We start from the raw sequence: 13,595 nt of genomic DNA, 5'->3' as shown, positions 1-13,595 counted from the left end.
CACATCTGCCAACCTGTGTAAAATCATAGTCCTTTGCCTACTCTGTTATTACAGGCTACCCTCTTGTCTGGCAACAGTACTTACATTATCAGTGTCTCATGGCAAGGACTGTTTTCTGGTTTGTGCTTATCAGCATCTGTCACACTGCAGCTCATCATATTATTGTTACAGATATATTAAGCAGTAACAGCATTGCATTAAAACAAAGAGTTCTAAATTCTATTCCTTATGCAATAAAATGCATGCATGTTATTACTGCAGTCATGGTCATACGTATGGTATAAGAAGCATTTTATTCAAATGAGGCATTGCCAAATCCAAAGCTGGTGAGGGAAATCCCTGAGTCACTACTGCTTAGGTGCTTAATCTCAGAAACCATTATGGTGCTGTGAGACATCTAGGGATAAAGGAAGCATGTGGGGACTTGGACATGTGGTAACTAAACCATGTTTAAAACTACCAGTTGGGAATGAACAATTCCACTGATTTTTGGCTGGGCAGAGGTATTCAGCTGCTATTTGTGACTTCAAAAAATAATCCCTAGACCTCAAATGAACCTGAGGCATCCCAGAATGATCTCTGCTCTTCACAATGGTTTGCTAAATCTCAGTGTACTGAACTTTAAAACTACTATTGTACTGAGTTATGAAGAATATGCTGCCACTGGCAACCTATGCAGTGCTCATTCTTTTGGGATGGCTGGTGAAAAACAGAAGCCATTCTAGCCAACAAAGTGGAAGGACAGGAACACCTCTGCCTTCTCAGAAAAACGGGGGTACACTTGGTAGGGACTCACATAAGGACAAGATCCTCAGCCCATTTTGATGGTGACCTTTAAGTATAGGCAGCAGGCAGAAAAGAATTTCAGTCCTAGTTTTTATCAGCTATTCTTTTAAGAAACTTTTTTTCCATATGCTGTTTTTCAAAACCTCCACTTCACATTTATGTATCACAGCATGATGTCCTTCAAGTCAGCATTTTAAGGAGACTCACTTTTAGCTTCAGGAGCTCTGGTATGGATGAATGTTTCTCAGAGGTATTATTTTGCATAAAAGAGTTCCTTTTCAGATGAGTTTGCTTCAAAAGTAGTGTGATGTTTTCTGTGCAAGGAAGAAAACAAAAGTTACTAGAGGCAAAACCACTAGACTTGCAGATACTTTGCAGATGGGAATATTAGCGCTTTTATCCTGAGGCCTACTGATCACTGATTTTTTCCACCAAATTGTCATGGCTCAAAATCATGTCATGGCCTCTGAAATCACAGACCAAGACCTAGGTTGTAATCTGGATTATAATGGATCCAGTCTGAGTAGGTGCTCTGGTCTGAAAGAAATCCACACCCCACTGATAACAGAACTTCTGACAGCGCCCTTCAGAGTACACACTGTAGCTATATTCTGTGAGCAGATAAACCTCTCAGGTTTTACAATAAGCTCATATGATGAATATCTATGTGAAATACCATGTTAACTCTCAAAAATAACCCCTGTCATCTTACAGGTACATATAGCTGTGAAGGGAATATAGGTTCCTTATTTGTAAGATTTCTTTATCTGAGTATCAGCAACTTGTCATCACATCACGAAGAGTAGACATGCCTTCTGGATAGAGTTGGATGGAAAACTTATATTCACAATGTGACATAACTCAAACAAAAAAAGGAGTCTGTGTCCTGAAGTCTCACAGCTCCAGTTAATTGCCAGCAGGAAAAATAGTGTAGCACCATTCCTTCTCAGCATTAGACAAAGCACGTTGGAAAGAGAGGCACAACATATTCCAGCTGAAGTCCCACAACATTAATGAAATCATGATTACCTGTCAATTTGCTGTCTCCAGCTTCAGTGATATTTATTAAACACATCAGGTAGGGGTTATAGCTGTTATTCACTGTCAACTGTAAGATGGTGTTTTCAAATTCTAAAACCAGAAATCTGAAAAATAAGATAGGATTTTAAACCAGCTTCTCTTTCAGAGACAAGGTGCATTAGTGAGCAACCTGTCAGCTGTGTAGATGCTTTTCCTTGGCAGTGTAAATAAGAATTCCAGATGAAGCCATGTGTCTCCCATGACACTTCCTAAGTGGGTATCCTCCCAATTATATTTCATCAATTCTTTTTACTTTCATCTCCCAAAGCTGTCATTCACTCTCAAGCCATATGTAATAAGAAAACACACTTGAAAGGCTCGCTGTGGCTACAAGGAAAAGTTGGAAAGTAATGCCTAGGGGAGATTGAGAATCAAAAATTAGAGAGTTATACCATAAAGAAGAGGTTTCCAAAGAGTTTACCACTAGTAGCAAACCTCCTACAGGATTCTGCTTTCACTGTGAACTGATACACCCTAAACCAGAAGATTTTTGAAAGTCCCACTTTTAGCTGTATGTTCAGTTCAAGGACAAATTTCTTCTTCTTCAATTTAACCCACCTTATAGCTAGTCTCCTAAATTCTGGTGATTGCAGGCTTAAGGTGCTCCACTGGAAGAAAATTACATACTTGTCATGCTGGAATGAGAATGGTGGTTACTGCCCATAAATGCTATTGCAATACCCAAAAAACAAACTTACCGTGCAATTAAACTGGCTGGTGACAGAGAATGGTCACTCTGAGTCCAAGGTACAGTCTTGTTATAGAGGTTTTCTGCCATGACAATGAAGCGATGAGTGACAATATCAATCACAGTGTCAAAACTAGCTTTGTTGGAGAGAAAAGCCGAACTGGAACTTGTATTGAATTCACTTAGCAGATCAGAGAAGTTCAGCCTCTTGAGAACGTAGTGAATGGCTTCTGTGATTTCTAGAGCTGACACATCACTGGCAGAGTTATTTACCACTGCTTCCAATAACTTTGCAAAGGCAGCTGCTTCAGTTAGATTCGTTTGGGTGTTTAGGAAACTTTCAACCACATCCCAGAAGCTTGAGTAATAACTCCATTGGGTGAGGCTGAAGGTGCCTTGAAGTCTCTGCAGCAGGTCGTTCATGTAGAGCTCGCCCTGTGCCACACTTAACAGTCTGGACAGGTTGTTCCAGCCTGGTAAACTGTCAGAGGAATTTAGGGAGTTCAGTACTGTTTCATTCAGTATGAGAGGAATGATCATGTTCCAAAGTTGAGATGGGAGCACATCATGCACGTCCTGGACTGGGATAGGGCAGGAGGCATCACTCTGCAGCAGCCCCTCTGTGAAAGAAGCCAGAGCTCTCACCTTCTCTTCTACCCAAGAGCTTTCCAGATCGGAGACAACACTTAATTCAGAAAGAAAGCTCAGAGAAAACTGCAGAGACTGGATGATGCACGACAGCTCCTTGGAAAAGTGGCCACTGCTGTTCTTGTAGACACCAGCGAACTCTGGAGACAGTTTCAGGTTTGTTAAGGCCTGCCAGAACATATCTGTAAAGGTGTCATTCTGCACTGTTCCAGCCTCCGTGACCACAGAATCAAAGAGGGCTTTGCAGGGGCTCCTGGCTAAGGACTCACTTAGAATGGTGTTTTCAAACACCATCTCTAGCGTTATGTGGAGTATGTCTTGAGCAGAGCAGTTCTGGGATGGCCCATAACCATTGTTGCTGTTCTCAAGGAAAGGCCTCAAGGCTAAATGCAAAAACTGCCAAATATTTGCCTCTAGTGCAGTATTGTGCTGTAAGGAAGACTTGCTGAACTCGTCCTGCAGCAGCAAATGTGAGAAATTATAGACAACGTCCATTTTTTCTTCGAATGTTTTGTTTAAGTTGACATCATGAAGGACTTCCATTCCTGCACTCCATATTCCAATCAGTCTCTGGGTATAGTTACTGTAAAAATCAAACAATAGGTTGATAGTTTCAAGCTCACTGATGTTATAGCTTTTCTGCAAACCTTTTAAAATTAAGCTACCCCTTTGCATGGCCTGCAAGTATGTGGAGATATTGGTTCCTCTGGAGTCGTCTTCACCATACAGCTCAAACATGGAGAATGCAAAGTTTATCAGCTGCTCCAGTTCCTTGCTGAAAGGAAGACTGGAGTAATCTTTCATAGTAGTGAACTGATCTTGCAGCATGTCTAGAATTAACTGGGAAATGAGGTCATCTGTACTATCCCAGTTCATGGACTGGAGTACTTCAGCAATATGCAAGAAAGCATGAAGTTCATTTGCCTGCCTTTCATGAGGGGAACTCTGGAGTTTCTCCATTAGCACAGATAAAGAAGAGATCAGTAGATAACGATCACTGGAACTCACATTTGCCAGGGTAGCAAGAAGCTGCTCAGGGGACAAGAGCTGTTCTGCAAGATGTTCAGAAGTTACAGGGGTCAACAAGAAGTCAGAAAATAATGACAACAGTTTTTCATTTCTGCTGAGATAATTTTCAATGTCTTCAAGTGAGATTTCATGAAGCACAAGCATTTTGATAGCCTCCCATGCTTTCTCTGTATTAAAATGAGTTCCGTTTAGAATTATTTGATTCCAAATCACGGCAGCCATGGTTAGAATATCTTGATCTTCTTTTCCGTAGCGATCAGGGTAGAACAATCCTTCACCACCACCTTCATACAGTGGTAGTATTTCTGGAAATATTCTTTCTAGGTCCAGAGTGCTGTTTGTGGGAGAAGTGGAATTGAAAAAGAGGTTTAAGGAACTATACAAATCACCCAGATCTGAGGATTTAATTCCTCCACTAGAACTGTGAAAGGTCTGATCTACTAATGTTTTCACAGGAGCTACCCCAAAGTCCACAAGAATCAGACTTTTCCTCATAACTTCCAGGAGTTTCATGTATTCGTCCACTTCTGTTAGGTTCCATTTGGTGGTCAACACATTGCCAGTGGCATGCCATAGCTTTGAGAAATATGCCCACTCCGACTGGTTGGAAGCTTTTCTGCCCACCTGTAGCAGTTCATATATACTGCTGTTCCTCATGGAAAGAGTCAATAAAAGATGGGAAAACACAGGCAGCCTATGCCAGTCTGCAAAGCTGTCAGAGGAATTTAGGGAGTTCAGTACTGTTTCATTCAGTATGAGAGGAATGATCATGTTCCAAAGCTGAGATGGGAGCACATCATGCACGTCCTGGACTGGGATAGGGCAGGAGGCATCACTCTGCAGCAGCCCCTCTGTGAAAGAAGCCAGAGCTCTCACCTTCTCTTCTACCCAAGAGCTTTCCAGATCGGAGACAACACTTAATTCAGAAAGAAAGCTCAGAGAAAACTGCAGAGACTGGATGATGCACGACAGCTCCTTGGAAAAGTGGCCACTGCTGTTCTTGTAGACACCAGCGAACTCTGGAGACAGTTTCAGGTTTGTTAAGGCCTGCCAGAACATATCTGTAAAGGTGTCATTCTGCACTGTTCCAGCCTCCGTGACCACAGAATCAAAGAGGGCTTTGCAGGGGCTCCTGGCTAAGGACTCACTTAGAATGGTGTTTTCAAACACCATCTCTAGCGTTATGTGGAGTATGTCTTGAGCAGAGCAGTTCTGGGATGGCCCATAACCATTGTTGCTGTTCTCAAGGAAAGGCCTCAAGGCTAAATGCAAAAACTGCCAAATATTTGCCTCTAGTGCAGTATTGTGCTGTAAGGAAGACTTGCTGAACTCCTGTAGTAGAAGACGTGTTAGGTTATAGACAGTGTTCATTATTTCTTCACTGAAAGCTTCCCTGGCACTTGTATAACGAAGGATTTTCATTGCTGTCTTCAGAAGTTCAGACAACCTTTCAAAGGCTTTATTGTCAAAATTAAAGAAAAGATCTATAGATTTTAATTTGCTGACATTATAATTCAGTTGTAAGTCTTTTAATATGTACAAGGTCTTTTGTATGGCTTGAGTGACTAGTGAGATATTGGCTACTTCAGAGTTTTCCCCAAACTCTTTAAACACAGCCATTATAAATTCTGACAGTTGATCCAACTGCTCACTGAAAACACCAGTTGAATTATTATTGAGCTTTTGAAAATGGCTGTTTAGTACATCTAAAAACTGCCCATAGGCTCTGATGCCTGTGTTATTCCACTTCATTGATCTCAGTTTCTCCCCAAAGCGCCAGTAGGCATTCAACTCATCCCACCAGGCCTCACCCATGGAGCTTTCTACTTTCTGCATCAGCTCAAACACAGGCATCAGTAGGTACTGATAACCTATGGTTTTGTCTGTCATTATAAAAAAAAGCTTCTGGAGAGCTAGGAGCTGGTCTGGAAAGTTTCTGTAGGACACAGGCTTCAGGAGATCACCAGAAAACAAAGACAACATTTCTTGCATTCCATTTAAATGGTCTCTGAAGTCTTCCAGAGAGAATGGCATGCTAGTGGAGAGCAAAAATTTGAGAGCATCCTTAGTGTGCACTGCACTAAAATTAGAAGTATTTAGCAGAACTGGATTCCAAATCCTTGTAGCTAATTTTAAAGCACTCTGAATTTCTTTCCACTGGGTCATTATATTGAAAATGGAAGTCCCATTAAAGTCATTCTGTAATTGTATTGATGTGAAGTTATAGATTTTATCAATTATTTCCTTATTATATGGTTCCTTTAATTTATAATCATGATTTGGATTCATTCCCAGTTCAAGAACTGCATACAATTTCTGTAATGTTTCATTCTTCAAATTTCTGAATAGATTTAAGCTTTTTAATTCACTTCTATTCATTTTTTTCTCAAAGTCTTTTAAAGGATGTAGAGACTTTTGTATGGCTTCTAACTCATTCAAATTAATGGACATCTTGGAGTATTTTCCACCAATCTCTGGTGACTTTATTTTTCTGGAGGGGAACAAAAAAGCATTTTAGTGAATATGAAATCAATGCAAGTGGAAATGTAAGGTGATTTAGAGTAAAGATCATAGATATGAATTATACTGTTAGTAATATTCCTTTAGATAATATCTTACCTCAGGACTTCCTTCAATTCAGATACTAAAGTCCAATTGTCTTTCCAGTTAACAAAGGGATCACAAATATATCTGGTCACCAAATCTTTTCCTTTATCTAGAGCAAATATGTGAAGAGTAAAGATCACATTACTTTGGAAACTGAGAAAAGCCGCATCACAAATCTGTCAAGGATAACATGCATGTATGAAGTTAGGCTCCTATAACAAGACACAAGATGCTGGTTAGAAATTTGGGTGTTTTTTTGGGGTGTAATTCTTACGGGCCTTCAGAACAAAGTCAGGATGCTATCTACCATTGTATAAACTATTTTCCATCTCAGGAACAGCAAAATGCCCCTGTGATCTGAGTGCTAATGGAGCTCTCTTCCTGCTTTAGAATCATTTCGCCATCAGTTACGCAGCTTGTTTCTTCCCCTTCATCTGGGAATCACTTTTTACTACTCACGTGTAGTCTTTGTCTGCAGCATCACTTATGTCTGTCATAGCCTTTTACATTCATCTTGATATCCCCAAGTGTCCAGTCCTCTCACAAGACACATCTCCATGTCCTCCTTACTTGAATTGCATTAATCTTTCTTCTTATTCCCCTCAACTGCCACAACCTCCATGAAATAAGTATAGAATGGATAGCATTTACCCATCTGACCCTTGTAGCATCTAGATGCTGTACCATTCCCTTGCCTATTCACATAACCTCAGTTAGAGGTGGACATCAAGACTCTGCCTCTGCTATAAGCTGACAGGGGTTTAGAGGAATGGCCAATCCTGATGAATACTGCTTGTTATGCATTCCAGCCCCGGCCCCTACCTTGATGTACTGAGGTGAATTTGACAAAGCCCACAACTACAGGCAGATTTTGATGTTCTCTCACCCCCTAAAAATCAAGATAAAAAATGACCACTCCCCATCTCCACTGAGACTGCAAACTCATGTTCATTCAGTGTATTAACAAAACTTTTTTTGCTTCTCCATTTGAAATAAGGTATTTTACTCAATTTGTAAAAAGTTGAAAGAAGATTTCATTATGTTGAGCCCTGAATAGTATGCAATCTATATTGTTATGTATAAGCCTAGAGTTTGCTTCTCCTCAGCACCACAGGTTTTCAGCACAGATATGACTATATGGAGAAGTCTTACCTTGCTCCAAGCAGCTCAGGGAATATGGAAGATCTCTAACCCCATTCTGATTAGTTTTGAATCTGTCATCAGTCACAAGTGATGCAGAAACATTCTCAGCTGCCAGCAGAATGCTAAAGGAAAAACAAACACACATCCAGGTTTATGAAAAGAAATAAAACAAGTATTCAAACTGGAGTACAACAGTTCTTAAGATGCCTGACACAGAAGACCTTTAATTATTTGTCTCATCATGCACAAAATACAAATACAATGGGCTTTGATGGGAAAACCATGGTAGTATAGTAGCACAAACAGATGTGTGGTACTCATTAGGAGTACTTTTTCAAAAGGTTATGTAAAATCTATAGATTTTTAACCACTTAAATCCTCACAAAAGGTCTTAGAAAACACCCAGGTGATATGTCAGCCCAGTAATTCACTGCTGCTCTGAATCTCTTTCTAAGAGAAACCAAGAAGCAAGCAGACAAGACTCCAGGTTGAGCAGGGATCCCTAGGGAACAACATATGTGGAAGGAAGAAGCAATCACAAATAACCATTACCATTTCCTGTTCTCCTTCTTTCCTCTTTTATACTGTAATAATCAGGCTGACAAGGAAGCAAGGAATGTTTTTGAGTCTTAGGAAAGAATAAGCTGATAATCAGGCATATTGTATCACAGAGGAAGTAATTTAAAAGTCTGCTTACTGTGTGCAGGTTACTGAAAACTTCATGGTGATTATTACTCTCTTTTGCTTCTCCCGTACAAAGAGCAGCTTTTCACTGCAGGCACAGGGTCACTGTGAAATGCATGTTCTCTCCCCTGCCTGAGGTTTTGCAGCTGACACACAAAGAAGCTAGCTGAGCTGATTTCAGTGGCAACTTACAGAGTAACAGGGAACTCTTTTCTCCTCGTTTAACATAATGTCTCCATGCAGGTTTCATGGACTTGGTGCTCACCATTTCCATTCTGCAGTTGTGCTTGTTAGTAAGAGTTTTAAAGGGGGAAGAAACTGCAGTTATAAATGACATGTTTAGTTGAGCAATGGCAGAGCCAAGGAGGAGAGAGGCATAGGCTTGCCAAAAGTGGATGCATATCATACAGATCAGAAGGTAGCAGACATGCCCAAAGAGGTGGTGGGTGTATCATCCCTGGAGACATTCAAGACCAGGCTGGATGTGGTTCTGGGCAACCTGATCTAATTGAAGGTGTCCCTCCTCATGCAGGAGGGTTGGACTAGATGAACTTTGTCAGTCCCTTCCAACCCAAACCATTCTATGATCCTGTGGAAGCAAGTGGTGGTGTTCGCCTTTCTTTTTTTTTTTTCAGTCTTGCAGGGCTTTTACAGACATTTGCTTTAGAGAAAAAGTTTAGCTTATATGCTTATCTGAAAAACTATCTTAAAGCAACAAACAGGAGCATTTGCGAATTCAGCCTGTAAACCAGGTTTGTGTGTTCAATAAAATGTGCTCCTAAACTTTTTATAGAATTCATGACTTTGAAGTCACTGTTTCAAAGCAGTTGGTGTTCATCACATGGTTAATTCTGATGCCACAATAAGCAAAACTTCTTTTATTTTGAATCTTCATATCTATACTACAAAAAAGTTCCCTGGACAGCCTTTTCTTTTGGGATATCAGTACTACATTAGTAACAGACATGGCCAGACTTGCTAAGATGTGCTTTTGTAAGCATCATTAAACATATTATTTGTGCAATCTCGTTGCAGTAACTCTTTACTCATGCACTTAACACTGCCAGATGCTAGGCATAAAAGCACTGCACACTTCTGGTGGTGAAATTCTGTGGGCCTCTTTGTTGCGCCTATGATAACTGTAGAGCAAAGCAGAGCAGCACAGTAAATACTAATTCTTGCTGGGCACTCAGACAGTGCTGGTTCTTCAGGTTTGATTCTGAAAGCCAGTAAATGCAAACAAACACAATGAACCTGTGACTGAAACAACAGCATGGACAAAACATCTCTGAATAAAATCAAAATTCTTGCCACACTGGTACTGACTCTTTTAAGGATAAGGACATTAAAACTTACAAATAGTTCCCACAATGGAGTATGGCAAATTACCCAAGTATTAAATGCATGGGGCTTTAAGTGCCTTGGCAACATGCCAGTGATGTCTGGTGTCCTCAACATAAAAAGGACATGGATCTGTTGGAACAAGTCCAGAGGAGGCCACAAGAATGATCAGGGGACTGGAGCACCTCCCATATGAAGATCGGCTGAGAAAGTTGGGGCTGTTCAGCCTGGAGAAGAGAAGGCTGCGTGGAGACCTCATAGCAGCCTTCCAGTATCTGAAGGGGGCCTATAGGGATGCTGGGGATGGACTCTTCATTAGGGACTGTAGTGATAGGACAAGGGGTAATGGGTTAAAACTTAAACAGGGGAAGTTTAGATTTGATATAAGGAGGAAATTCTTTCCTGTTAGGGTAGTGAGGCACTGGAATAGGTTGTCCAGGGAGGTTGTGAATGCTTCATCCCTGGCAGTGTTCAAGGCTAGGTTGGACGAGGCCTTGGGTAATATGGTTTAGAGCAAGGTGTCCCTGCTCATGGCAGGGGGATTGGAACTTGATGATCTTAAAGTCCTTTCCAACCCTAACTATTCTATGATTCTATGATGAAAAGTGAGTCCCTCTGTGCCTGGGCATAATCAAAGTGGCAAAGTATCTACAAACTCTCTTGGCATCTTTACCCAACTGCTCATGCATTCAAGGAAAAGTCTGAAGACAGGTGCTTACTGTAACAGGTGGACTATTCAGAATAATTTATAGCAGTGTCAATAATCCAGCCAGTAGATGATTTGAGACAGAGACCCCTAATCTCTTGAGTAACTCAAGCCTTCAAGAGATCAGTGAGAGTTTAGCCCAGCTACAGACCAGAAAAGGTATTTAAAGGCTAAGCCCATTTTAGAAGAGCTTTTATTGATCTAGCTGCATACAGCATCAAATATTTCAGCACAGTTAATTAATGGAGTTAAGCCAGATCTGCTTTGTCTAACCATTGAGAAAGAACATAACTGGTACTTTCTCCTTAAAGTCAAACATATTCAAATCACTTTAAGCTAAAAACCAGGCTCCCTCTTTTCTCTGCTTTCTCAGGACCAATCTTGAAAGCTCAAACATCAATAAATCAGCTAATCAATTTAAAAAGAATACAACCAAACCAAAAAAGAACTTATGACTCCCCTATAAATGCTTGAGGTGCTCCAAAGCAATTTGAATTTGGCTCTGTGCTTTTCTGAAAAGAAACACAGTTGCTTGCTTTAGCAGAATATCTATCCAGACAGAAGGGCTTTTCTTCAACCAAAGGCAGTGGCTGTTACTCACCACCTTTTCTGTCTGCACATGGGCATGACAGTGTCTCTAAGCAGGCTGGAAGAAACTAAGAGTTCATAGCAAGCTCTCATTTAAAAAGTGACACAACAGTCATTGACAATCAAAGCACTGCTTACTGTCGATACAGACCATTAGAGATGCATTAGTATGGAACTTTATCATCCCCCAAATAAATGATGCTTTCAAGCCAACACCCTTTCTTCAAGATGAGAGGTGGTGTCCTTACAGTTCAATACACAAACCCTCCAACTTCCAGTGCCTCTCCTGGCATTTTCTGTATTTTTACCTGCTTGGGTTCTGAAGAAAATCAATTATGTCTTGCAGTTGCATGCTGCCCTGAAACACATCTGGGGCCAGCAAAAGAAGGTGCCACAGGGAGGCGTCATTCTGCACTTGGGAGATGAGGTTTAGAAACGAGATCATTTCATTGACGAATGCTGCCTGGTACTGTGGGTTGTGTTGCACCTTAACAAATAACAATGCAAGGAATTATTTAAGAACAATAACCCTTTCTGCCAGTGGGTCTTTTTATGCTTTTCAGCTTGCACTGCACTTGTATGCAACCCTACAAAACAATACATTCAAAAGGCTGTAGTGACAGGCAAAAACTGAGTGACTGTGCTTTACCTTCACATCCCTGATTGGACAATAAATTCTCTGTTTAGACAATCCCTACAATTCAAAATGTTCCAAACAGCCCAAAGACTAGGAATACAAGAAAAATTAATATCAATCCTCACCCTGGCAAAAAAAGAAGGCATTACCTTTAAAGGATTCATTTGCTTTAGTTATATACCTTTCCGAGGACAAGCACTGCTTCAGTCATGTATTGTTGGACCAGATGCAGGGGTTACTGGATGAAGTTATACATCTGAGGTAATACACAAATTAAATTTATTGCCTCCCCTAGCTTTAAATATTCTTATTTACTCCACATCTTTACTCTGTTCTATCCACTTATCGCTGCAGCAGGGCAAATAAGGAGAAACAACACCTAGGCACGGTGAGAACCTTTAATGGCCACTAGCTAACAGCTAGGTGTCCTTGCCTGCCTGAGCTGTGTACTCAATTCCAAGGTCTTTGGGCTAATTCCATTTGCAAGGATTAGCTCAGCCTCATCATGCACTTTGGTATAGAGATGAGCAACCCCTACCAGCTGGGGTCACATTCTATCTCCAAACACTGCAACAGTGTGTGTAAACTAACAAAGCTACTAGCTGCAGATACTAGGAAAGGACCCACTTACCTCAGAGAGCTGACTTCTGAACTCTTGGGTAAATGACTCTAAAAGTGATAGGTCAGTAAAACAGAATGTCTGGTGGATATTGGCTACCATCTTCTCTTCAGCAAGATCAGGATGTGTTACATATCGTGACAACACCTCACACAGAATGACTTTGAGATTTGCTGCAGTTGAATATTGGGTCTGGCTCTAAAAATAAGATGTCATGTTAAAGGTAGTTTTAAAGCAATACTCTGTTTGGGACAGTTTTAAACACAGTGATGAGACTTTAAGTAGTAGTACTGACATACGAAAAGCATTGTCATTACAAACACACACACACAGAGAATACTAACAGGTGAACAGAGAAATGTGTGCATAAATGTTTGTAAGCCTAATACAAAAACATAAGCATGCTAGTGCCCATTACATGGTACCAAGTTTATGTTAAAAAGTAGTTGTTCCTATAGATAGTCAACACCTACATAATAAACACACAGTGCCTCTGATGCCACTCCAGGAGTATTGTGGGTAAATAACAAATTGAATGTCAAAGCCTGTAACATCATATCTTTAATTTTATGTGAAAGAAAACACACTCTAAACACCCTAACTCACACAAGTTTTGAGCAAAATATCTCAGGGTATTGTGTGTGACTGTTTGGTAATTCATGCTATTATGACCCATGGTGTCTGGTTTATCTGGTTTCTGCTTAGAGGTTAATAAATTTACCACAAAGCTTAAAATCCACCCACAGTAACTGTCTTCCTTTTCCCAAAATAAAGTTACTTCATATAATAGGGGAGATCTGAAACCAGTGAAGGCTGTATGTTGGTACTTTGAGCTTCTAAGTCTTTAAATATGATACATAAATGTTTGCACTCAGCATTTATGCAGATACAGACTTACCTTCCCAAAATTGAGGATTTTGTTGAACATGTTGATGCTGGAAGTCAAGTTGGATGGTAATGAAATATTCTGAAGGGGTTTTTCTCCACGAGATACCAAATCCCTAAACGCTGCAATAACAGTTTGAAACACTATATTTTA

At 40.4% G+C, this 13,595-nt stretch overlaps 1 protein-coding gene across 1 annotated transcript in view; it reads right to left on the bottom strand.

The window, feature by feature from the left end:
- The window catches only part of ABCA12 (ATP binding cassette subfamily A member 12), an 87,061-nt gene that overhangs the window by 48,844 nt on the left and 24,622 nt on the right, over positions 1 to 13,595 (bottom strand). Inside the window, exons 5-12 of the mRNA XM_061348135.1 lie at positions 13,455 to 13,564; positions 12,569 to 12,754; positions 11,609 to 11,787; positions 7,991 to 8,103; positions 6,851 to 6,947; positions 2,565 to 6,722; positions 1,816 to 1,931; positions 994 to 1,100 (exon numbers count right to left, since the gene is read on the bottom strand). Coding sequence (XP_061204119.1) covers positions 994 to 1,100; positions 1,816 to 1,931; positions 2,565 to 6,722; positions 6,851 to 6,947; positions 7,991 to 8,103; positions 11,609 to 11,787; positions 12,569 to 12,754; positions 13,455 to 13,564 — 5,066 coding nt within the window. The remainder of the gene's footprint in view (positions 1 to 993; positions 1,101 to 1,815; positions 1,932 to 2,564; positions 6,723 to 6,850; positions 6,948 to 7,990; positions 8,104 to 11,608; positions 11,788 to 12,568; positions 12,755 to 13,454; positions 13,565 to 13,595) is intronic.

This window comes from Neopsephotus bourkii, unplaced genomic scaffold, assembly GCF_033783945.1.
Source record: "Neopsephotus bourkii isolate Nb327-2 ecotype Australia unplaced genomic scaffold, CSIRO-AGI_Nbou_v1 NB_335, whole genome shotgun sequence".
In the NCBI taxonomy this organism is placed as follows: Eukaryota; Metazoa; Chordata; class Aves; order Psittaciformes; family Psittacidae; genus Neopsephotus; species Neopsephotus bourkii.
This window is presented reverse-complemented; position numbering and strand designations above follow the sequence as displayed.